Here is a 10,823-nt window from a genome sequence, read left to right on the forward strand (position 1 = left end):
AAAGGGTACTACGGATGCTCAACGTATCACATCGTATCACTGCGACCAGAAAAAGCTGTAAAGCAAATGAAGGTAAGCAAGATTCAGCTTCAACAAGTATATGCACAGTGAAGTCACTATCTACTCAGCAGCCAGAGAGCAGTCCACGTTGTTCAGGGCCACTCTGCAGAGGTACGTAACACGGCCAATAATTTACTTTCATTACAACTGCAAAGCCAGTCATTAACTACATAGTTAACAGTGTTACAAGAAATGTGTTACTAATTGGAGATTCTTTTATTAGTATCACCAAACTGTCTGCGTCCCCAGTTTTAGACCCTTAACACAGGACATCATTAATAACGGTACAGCCAGCCTAAATATTACGGTCTCTACCTCACCGGTGCTATTCCGGGGTTTATAGAAACGTGTGGGTCTCGATATCACACACACAAAATATATATATATACACGTGTAAGGGGTTAGCGTGAGGAAAAAATTTGGGTTCTAGATCTCATGACTGGATTTATTGGCACTACTTTACAATTACGGTGGATTGTACAAGCTCTCACATTGAACTCCTTCTTGATAACGAATCTATCACTGTTGTCTGAATCTCAGACTGCTCTCGAGTCTTCTACAATCCAGTACGACTAATTATGACTCATTACCACAGCAATGCGTGACAATCCCCGGCAAAAGCTTTATACCAGCGTATTCGTTGCTGCGGAAACGTATTTTAACTAGCCATTGTAACGGAAAATTAGTGTTTATTAGTCTTTGATCAGACAGCCTCTGTGGTCTAGTGGTCACAGTTCCTGGCTACAGATCCAGAGGTTCGGGTTCGATTCCCGGGGCTACCATATTTTCTGAGAAGCACTGGGACTGGAACGGGGTCTGCTCAGTCTCTTGAGGATAATTGAGGAGCTATTTCATGAAAATAGGAGCTCCGGTGTAGAGAACCGAAATTAACGTCCGTGGGGATTCGTTGCGCTGACCACGTGACACTTTCTATCAGCTAAAAGTTGGCAATAACTTCGCCGAGAAGCGGCGGTCGTTCAGTCGGTATATTTCGCTTGCGGACTAAAGCCACGGGGTTTGTTTAGTCTTTGCACATCAACGGACGTCTGGCTCTGGTTCCATTCTTCCGGCTTTCAGGCGTGACGTCACAATACACGTACATTTTATTGGGTCCGGTTTCGCTAACGTCTCTGGCTGAGAAAACGTGATACTGAAAATTTTGGTGCGAAGGAAATTAACTAAAAATTAAACACTGCTCAAGAAATAATGTGCTACGGTAGAGCACAGCATGTATCGATATTATCAGCTCGACTGAGTCGAGTATGTTCTAATATATAAGTTTATAACAAGTTGAAAGTGGACTTGTGGTTTGGCATGTTATTTAAGTGTGTTGAATTCAGTCCATTAGGTGTAATATGTCACCAATAACGGCCGAAGAAGAGTTCTTCAAGAATTCAAACTTGAAGAGAGAAAACATCGAACATCTTAGATACTGGATATCGAAGCAGCCTCACCTGCCAAATGGAATTAGAGGTTACTAGAAAAATCATTATTTTCTGCTATATTAATTTTGCCAAATGTACCCTTAAAATTGCTTATCCTCTCCGAATTTGTTACATACAGTATTGATGGAATGAGTGCAGCATAGCCAGTAATCCGGATACGACCCACGCCTTTAATATTCGATTACCGACAGGAACAGGGATTTTGCCCTTGCACAAGACCACACAGGCAGTATGACTTACCCAACTAAGTATCCACTGAACACCAGGAACTCCTTACACGGGGATAAACTGGGTAGAGTGTGAAGCTAACTAGTCCATTAAATTTAGTCTAGACCTTAAGTTTTACATCGTCTCCCAATTACCGCCGCATGATTTGGTATATGATCATAACGACTTTATCTTTTACCCAGAAAAGTTCACATGTACGTAGATGTTCCATGTCTGTACGAAATTTCACATAAAATGGTTGGGCAATTATTACCATAATCTGGACAGCAAAGTATACTAAACAACCAATTTAAAATCGTACCACACAGAAAATATTGCATCTCATAACTAAACTTTCGCAAGAAATCGTGGAATTGTACTCATGTCTTGCCGAATAACTGCACGAAACCTTCCGGCCCTCTTTCGGTGGCCACGCGTAACAGTTCCCACCGTGTTACTGCGGGCGATATTTTCTTTATTCCCTTTCTGCTGTTTTGTTTCTTCCAGCTGTTTCAAAACTCGCTTTCTTCAAGAGAATCCCTCAAAAATGTTAGTGGTTGTTGGTTCTGGGGAATATGGCGATCACAGTTAATTCGGAATGATCCTATCCCCGAGACATTCCTTCAACATACCCATTGTTATTGTGGCCATATGGCACACCCAGCCACCTCGCTGAATCTAACAGAGCGTTTCGTGGAGTTTCGACAAGGAGCATAACTGCGGTAGTAGCCGTAGTCAATACGTTTATGCGATCTTATACTGTGAAACAAAATACATCGCCTTACTAGAGCAAGATTCTCAGTGGATCAATCTTTTATATGCTGTGAAACTGCCATGTTGTTTCTCATTATAAGAACATTTACTTTCACACTGTTGCGTAATAGTATATTTCCAAGAACTAACACAATAAGATGAAAAAGATAAAAAATTAAATTTAAATTCGCTTGGTGGGCGTGGAGTCCAACTGGGTCCACTCGGCACGGCGGCCACTGATTGGCCTATTGTAGCCTGCCTCCGGTGATTATGATGATGGAGAATTTGGTGGAATGAAGATTGGAAAGGGAAACCGAAGTACTCGGAGAAAACCCGCCCCAGCGCCACTTTGTCCATCACAAATCCCACTTCACAAGACCCGAGATCGAATCCGGGCCGCCGCTGTGGGAAGCCAGCGACTAACCGCTGTTGTTCATGTACTTAATCAATTGAGCACCGGGCCATGAAGACGTGTGGGAAATGGAGGTAGATCTGCATAATTCTTCACTTCGGCACTACACGGAGGTGAGTGGTCAGCTTTATGCTCCGGCTGCTTCGTCCCCAGGGAAAGACCCTCCGGTAATCTTTGGATAAGAGGCTGCGTGGGATTCACGAACGGTCTGAATAATGTGGAGAGGAGAAATATTTCTTGACCCTGCTGGGAATCGAACCCAGTATCGTCCAGCCTGTAGCATGTCGCTATACTGACTGAACTATATCGGCACTCGAGGTAGTCATGTGTCGCTTCCACCTCAAAAGTATTCATTTTCGCCTTGATTTATTAATAAATATTCAATTAAATACAAAGGAGAACAATTTCTGACTCAACAAATCGAGGGGCTCTCTTACGTCTGCACCACTTCTTACTTTAACTTTATATTTTGTTGCTGGAGAAAATACATATCAAGATCGTACTGAAACTGGTGAATAACCTACCGGAAGGAAATGAATAATAACTGGTACTGATCATTTAAATAAGCTTTGCTGAAGGGATATTGAAATAAATGTAAGTCGACACACATAATCTATGCTGTCATCACCCATTAATTGACGTTAATTGGTTCCATGAGAATTCGACGATTAGCGATTCGTTATTTAACGAAACCAATTTTTCCTTTGTTTTTCCTGGTAGGGCCCATAATTTCACTAATATTATTCAAAGCTACAAAATATGAAGAAAAGTAGCGAACATTCATAAGATGACACTACGAGACTACCAGAATGGCTGGTCGAAGTGACTAAGCTTCTAAATATAACCATCACCGATTGACCGGGGAATGCTGGTTGTTTTGGTGTGTAGACATATTATTGGAGTATCGATGGATCGAATCGTCGATTTGCAGGGACAAGTCGAATATTAATTGAAATTATAAAACCTTAAGGTGTAGGAGTAGGAACTTCAATAATATATACTAATCAGAAAATTAAACTGGCCAAACAACTGTTGAATTAAGAAACTTGAACTTAGTACGGAGAGTATAAGTATAATTTATAGAAATTAAAATATTTACTCACTGATGTTAAGAATAAGTAAAATTTAATCCTACACGCTAAAGTATTTAAAGAACAAGATATGAGTCCGGAGGATACAGTGTTTCCACGCGCGTTCTTCGCATAGCACTAACTTCTATAATGCAGACCATTACGAAACTCGAAATGTCCTCATAACACCTTCTATTGTCCTCTAGTAGCAAATTTGATCACAACGCAATAAGCATTTCTCAACATGAAATGTACGTACTTATGGACAGACAGAGAAGTTCAGTTCATGTACGTCGTGCAAAAGTAGCGCAATTATTCTGCTTTAAGATACATAACTTATACACACCCTTCTGAAATATACTAAAGGAAACCCCATAGTTCACTACAGAAAATAATGGTAACTATGTACATCACCAGTCTAAATGTCCAGTAATTCAAGTTTCAGTACACGGTTCTCATTTACGCATTTAGACTGGTTGTTTCTCAAAGTAACCAGTGCAGTATTTTCTAAACATCAATAACCGTATATATGAGACAAACTCCGTCTTAAGTGCAACAATTTACTTGTAGTTCTTTCTTCTTTCCTTCCTCTACACTACATGTTTCGGCCCTAAATGGCCTAAATATACACCTGATGATGGCCATTTAGGGCGGAAGCATGTAGTGTAGAGGAAGGAAAGAAGAAAGAACTACAAGTAAATTGTTGCACTTAAGACGGAGTTTGTCTCATATATTGTGTGAGTGTAACAGGATTCTTAAATATAATATTATCAATAACCGACTGATATTTGTAACGGACAAGATGCATGTTTTAATGAAGGCGTAAATTGAATTTACAATACAAAATTAAGTGAATTTCATGCTTTAAAGGTTCATGTAACCAACCCAGGAAAGAATAAACGTCATCACCATCACTCATGGAGCTGAGCCCTTCTTGAGAAGCCATCAATTGTGCAGCTATTCAAGAACTTCCCAGCATTTTATGGAGCCCGTCATTTCCGTGTTCACAAGAGTCCTCTACTGGTCCCTATCTTGAGCCAAATCAAACCAATCCATAACATCCGATCCTATCTCTCTAAGATCCATTTTAATATTGTCCTCCCATCTATATCTTAGTCTTCCTGGAAAAATATAGGAAACAATAAACGTAGGGGAGGAAATTAAAGTTACTCGACTTCGTAACCTCAAGAACAGATGATGGAAAGTACAGGCCTACAGCTACTTGTACTTCCCGAGAGAGGGCCACATGGTATCAAGTGCAAATCAGGCCCCTTTGACCAGGGAACCGATCAAGACTTCTTGGCGAAGAGAAATTCTCAACTTCCATCCTGCCAAACGAAATGTCACTTCAGTCTCTTAGTCATGTTGCATCACACGGCGTTTTAACCTTATTTTACAGTCTTACAGGGCATTTAATTTGGTGAAAGTTTCCCTTCAAAATAATGGACCCTTGCAATTGTCACCTATTGCACTAATTCGTAACCTGTGTTTCGCGGAATCCTTGTGACTCTTGAGGGATTCCCTGCAGTAAGTTAATTTCACCAGTCTCAGAAACTTAAAAAATTCTTTATGTGACAATTCTTTCCAACGGTTTTACCAACCAATTCAGGGCCCAGGCCTCTTATTTATTTCCGTAATCATTTTTCACCGACGGTAGGACTCCTTGGACGAGTGATCAGCCCATCATAAGGCCGCTACCTATGTACAGGACAACACAAACAGAAAAGAAAACGCATACATACACACCAAACATCCATGCCTTGATTGAGATTCGAACACAAGATCCCAGCGTCCGTAAGAGCGATGACAGTTCATGCCTTAGACCGCTCGGTTACTGTGACAGGCTTATGTGACAACTACAAATGCAAAAGAATTATCGTCACAAGCTAAGAGAAATTTATTTAAAGATAATGATACTTTCTCCTGATGTCTACCTACAGAAAGTTTACAAGAATTTATTTTATATTTTGACCGTAATCTGTCATGTGAATAGTTCGATCATCAGCTGTTTCGAATTGTTTTGACAGACGAACAACTGATCCTGTTTCTACACTGCTGTCAGCACCGCCTGGAGGACTGCAAACAAGTTATTGAGACGTATTACACCATCCGCACACATTCACCGGAAATATTTGGGAACAGGGATCCTAAAGGAGAGGAAGTGCAGAGAAATCTGTCCATATTGTAAGTGCACTCTTTAAGTGAGCAGTTCTCTGCGGAGGTTAGGTATTCGACGTCATACAAATAAAAAAGCAAATAGCGTTTTAGCCGGATTCGACGTTTAGATACGTGACGATGACGAGAGGATAGTCATTTACAAAAGAAATTGTCTCCCAGATCTTTGGAAACATTACAAGACAACGGAAGAGCAATGAAAGACATGCCCACAGCAAGTTTTGAACGTCTAGGATAAGTAAGTAAAAAATTAAAGCTATCCGTGTAAGAGGCCATGAAGGCCCATAGGGTTGTGAGGCGTTGTGGTTCCCACATTATCTAGACAATCGGCTCAAAGATGGCGGTAAGGTTGTCAGCCTTACGCGCCGGCCGCGCTTTACTCCCCAGGAAAATTATTTAATTAATTCCTGGTACTCATTTCTGTTAGAGGCTGAGTAAACCCCAGGGCCTACTGCGGCCGGAAGGATTAGGTCAATTGAAAAATATCCAATGACCTCATCGGGACTTGAACCCGCTACCTTCCGGCTTGTAGCATAGTACCTTAACCACTACGCTACCGCGTACCCTCGTTCGTCTAGGATAAATGGAATATATCTTTTCTCTGAACATTCTCACCACAATTTTGTTCTATTTACTTTTCGCCAGATCGACTCATTTTTCGCATGTCCAAATAGTTTCTTCAGAACTTTGTTCTGTCCTCAATTTCTTTCGCTGTATCACGTTTGGGCAGCTTGTTAACAGATGATGCAAGGTGTACTAGTGAAATTAAATCTAGGATTGCCATGGCAAAAGCTGCATTTAGCAAGAAGAAGAATCTCTTTACCAGCAAATTGGACTTCAATTTGAGGAAGAAACTAGTAAAATGCTATATTTGGAACATAGCTCTGTATGGGGCTGAAACATGGACACTTAGGGCAGTAGATCGGAAACATCTTGAAAGTTTCGAATGTTGTGTTGGAGAAGGATGGAGAAGATCATTTGGACCGATTATGTGAGAAATGAAGAAGTGTTAATTAGAGTCAGTGAGCAGAGGAATATCCTACACGAAATAAGAAAACGGAAGGCTAATTGGATTGGTCATGTTTTACGCAGAAACTGCCTTCTAAAAGAAGTTATTGAAGGAAAGATAGAGGGGCGGATAGAAGTGACAAGAAGACGAGGAAGAAGACGTAAGAAGATGCTGGATGACCTTGGGGACAGAAGAGGATACTGTCATTTGAAGACAGATTACTGACAGATTACTTATGAATGAATGACTGTATCACGTTTATCGGTTAGAAATGTTCTCCGCAGAACGTTTTCCTGTTTCCCAATATTTATAATTATTCAAATTCTGATGTACAAATGTTACTTTCAGAATACTCTTCTATTTTTCTTTCTATATAATTGAACACTGATACACGAGGACGAATAGTTACATGGTCGATATGTGGGTGGGCAGAACATTGTAGCATGTACAGCCGTTGCTAGGCAACGATGCGAGATAGGGCGAATAAACATCGACCGTTTCTAGGAAAAGTCTCGGTAAATACTGTGACATGTTGACCCCTACCTCCCCAGCGGTGCGTGGCGGTGGCGTAACGCTCGCGTTCTTACGGTAATAGGCGAGTTCCCGCCCCGCCACTCCCCTCCGCGGTGACGTCACCGAGGGATATCGCGGTCGCTAGGCAACGCGAGTCAACAGCGGCGACGTTACGATAGTAACAGCGGTTACCTCCGCTAGCGTTACATAGCAACACAGCGCCAGGCAAAAAGGGTGCCTATTACGCGGCCGTTTTCCATATGGTCCGATCGAGGCTACATGAGGCGCAGCGAAGGCTATACAGTGAGTTGTTGTAGTTGTAGTGAGTTGTACTGAGTCAGTCAGCGAGTCCAGCAGCTACCAGTCAGTTCTAGTGTGGCATTTGGAGTGTACTATTTGTGATACTGCAGATAGCAGTAATCGTAAATCTGTAATTTGGGTGATTGTAAGAGCGAGTGTGAAATAAAATTCGCTATATAAAATACGGCGTGAACTTATTTGTCGCGATATACGCCCGATACGCGACAACTGGTGTCAGAAGTGGGATCAGTAACGCAAAACACGTTACAATACGTTCCCGCAGCAACGGATACGCACGCAACAACGGAAGAACAATGTTTACTATGTGGTCCGTGCTGAGATATTATAACCAAGAAAATTGGTGCAATGAGTTCAGTTGATCACCGCAAATGAGGCTGAGAAGAAATGGCGCTACAGTACAGTTCACACTTCAGTTACGGATTGTTAGCCAGCGGAAAACGGCGTGAGCACAGAAACTGACGAATCTCCATTGTTAGAATCGATTGCCAGGAAACGACTAGTAAAACAGACTGAGAAGTTTGCTCTTAGTTAAGTGTGTGTATCAGCGATAGCGTTATAAGTGCTTGTATTTCTGAGTCGTGTGTGTAAGTGGTCAATAAATCCATTCAGAAATTGAAAACCCGCCTACAGTCACACCCCTAAACCGTGACAATATGAAGGCATATATTTAGTATACGTTCCTACAAATAGGGGGTTTAACACTTTGTAGTTCAGAGACGAGTCACCTCCTTCTGGTTTCTTATTTAGGTTACTCTTCCAGTAGGAACATGGAGAACATACGTTCCTACGAAACGTCGGGGTCTCTTCGAATTAAAGGCGTCACAATCCAGAAGACCATACTCTTCCCAGTCACATCCCTGAGATCCTCATAACCAGTAAAAGGTAAAGGTAACCCTGTAACAGGCCGTGGAAGCCAATAAGGTTTTCAGGGTTGAGGTCCTCACGTCTTCCAGAAAATCGACTCACAGATCGCAGTGAGGTTGTCAGCCTTACGCGCAGGCCGCCCTTTATCTCCCAGGAAGATTCCTGGTACTCATTCCTGTTAGAGGCTGAGTCGATCCTAGGGCTATATTGCGGATGGAAGGATTAGCTAAATTGAAAAGAGCCACCTCATCAGGACTCGAACCCGCAACCTTCCGGCTTGTAGCATAGTGCCTCAACCAACTACGCTACCGCATACCCCCCTCACAACCAGTACGTTAATGTAATTTAGTCTGACCATTACGAATTTAATATTTACTGAACTACCTCCGTGGAGCGCACTCCTTTATGGGAAAGTGACAGTAAATCGGGTAGTCTTTTGTGGGAGACACTTTTAATTACCGCAATTACAGGTACCCGCCACTGATACCTATTCTCTGCGAAATAAATTCAGTTTATTGCATTCCTTCAATGTCTGTATCAACGACATCATCTTACCTACCTGCGCCTAGGTCCCTAAGGTAGGCTTCTTGCCTCCGGTTTTCCGAGTAATACATTGTACGATATAATTATCACTTCTGTGCTTCCTACACTCTCTGTCCATCTCATATTCCATTAATCTATCGCTTTAATAATTTTGGTGAAGAACAAATTATGAGACTTTCTTTCTTTCACGGCAGATTAGGTTAAGTTCCTCTGGATTTTAATACCGCGTAAGAAGTTGCTAATGGTAACAGGAGACCAAAATCTAGTATTCCTCCTTACTGTTTATTTACATTTTAAATCATTTCCTTGATGGAAAGCCGTAATATTTACACCATGTAATATGCATGGCACGAGAAAATATTTTAAATCTTTAAAACCTCGACCTTTTTCGTTATTACTTCTGCAGTGAATTTGCTAACCTTCCGAAGAGAGACCAGCACGGGAACGTGGTGATGGCTGTCCGCGTCTCGGACCCAGACGCCAATAAGTTCTCGCATTCAGCTGCTCTGAAGACATACTTCATGGTGCAAGATGCCATCATGCTGGAGACCGGTACGGTTCCTGGATACGTTTTTCTGCTCGACGCGAAAGGATGTGGCTTGGGACATATTACGAAACTCAAAATTTCATACATGAAGTTGTATGCTGAATATCTTCAGGTATTCGTGTGTAAAATTGCTTTCTACACTGCTACTTAGAGAAGTGTTATCAAATGCGCGTGACGCATAATCTATATAATAATTATATTAATCAGTGTTACTCTTCAAGATTTGAGTTTTTCACGGCGGTGTCTATGAAGAATGCAGTCTTCTAGGATGTGGTGCCGTGTAGATATTGTGTAAACCACGTTTCGGAGGAAAGTATCGCCTCCATCTTCAGGGTAGAAAAATTCCGCAAGCGGTGAGCAGTGGCTGCAGTGTGCAGTAGATATTTTCCTCCGAAATGTCGGTTTGCACAATATCTACACGGCGCAACATCCCACAAGACGGCATTCTTCATTCTCAGTATTACTGTTATTTCTGTATTCATTAGTACCAGGACGCCTTGAATCGTGAATAGTTCAACAATGAAAATTTTGCATGATAATACAAATTAAGTCATTCATAAGGAGCTAGATGAATGATAACAGAGAGTAAGAGGCTGGTACAAATCATAGAGGGAAGCACAATGGACCACTACAGGTCTAAGTGCATGGGGAAACCCACCCTCTCTAATAACTAACTAACTAACTAACTAACTAAGGATGTAACTTTATTATTACTTACTTACTTACTCAGGGAGCTGAGCCCTGCTGGATGAGCCGCCAATTCTGCAGCTACTTAAGAATTTCCCAGGATTTTATGGAACCCGAAGGTTCATTACCATGTTCACAAGAGCCCTCCACTGGTCCCTATCTTAAGCCAGATGAATCCAATCAATACCTACTTTATTATTATTATTATTATTATTAT

General features: G+C 41.6%; 1 protein-coding gene across 1 annotated transcript in view; it reads left to right on the forward strand.

Annotated features, from left to right (window-relative positions):
* Positions 1-124: 124 nt before the first annotated feature.
* Positions 125-10,823, forward strand: part of LOC111871759 (alpha-tocopherol transfer protein-like) — a 22,121-nt gene continuing 11,422 nt past the window's right edge. The window contains exons 1-4 of the mRNA XM_023865068.2: positions 125-171; positions 1,401-1,533; positions 5,975-6,131; positions 9,779-10,031. Coding sequence (XP_023720836.1) covers positions 1,416-1,533; positions 5,975-6,131; positions 9,779-10,031 — 528 coding nt within the window. The 5' untranslated portion in view covers positions 125-171; positions 1,401-1,415. The remainder of the gene's footprint in view (positions 172-1,400; positions 1,534-5,974; positions 6,132-9,778; positions 10,032-10,823) is intronic.

This window comes from Cryptotermes secundus, unplaced genomic scaffold (assembly GCF_002891405.2).
Source record: "Cryptotermes secundus unplaced genomic scaffold, Csec_1.0 scaffold633, whole genome shotgun sequence".
NCBI lineage: Eukaryota > Metazoa > Arthropoda > Insecta > Blattodea > Kalotermitidae > Cryptotermes > Cryptotermes secundus.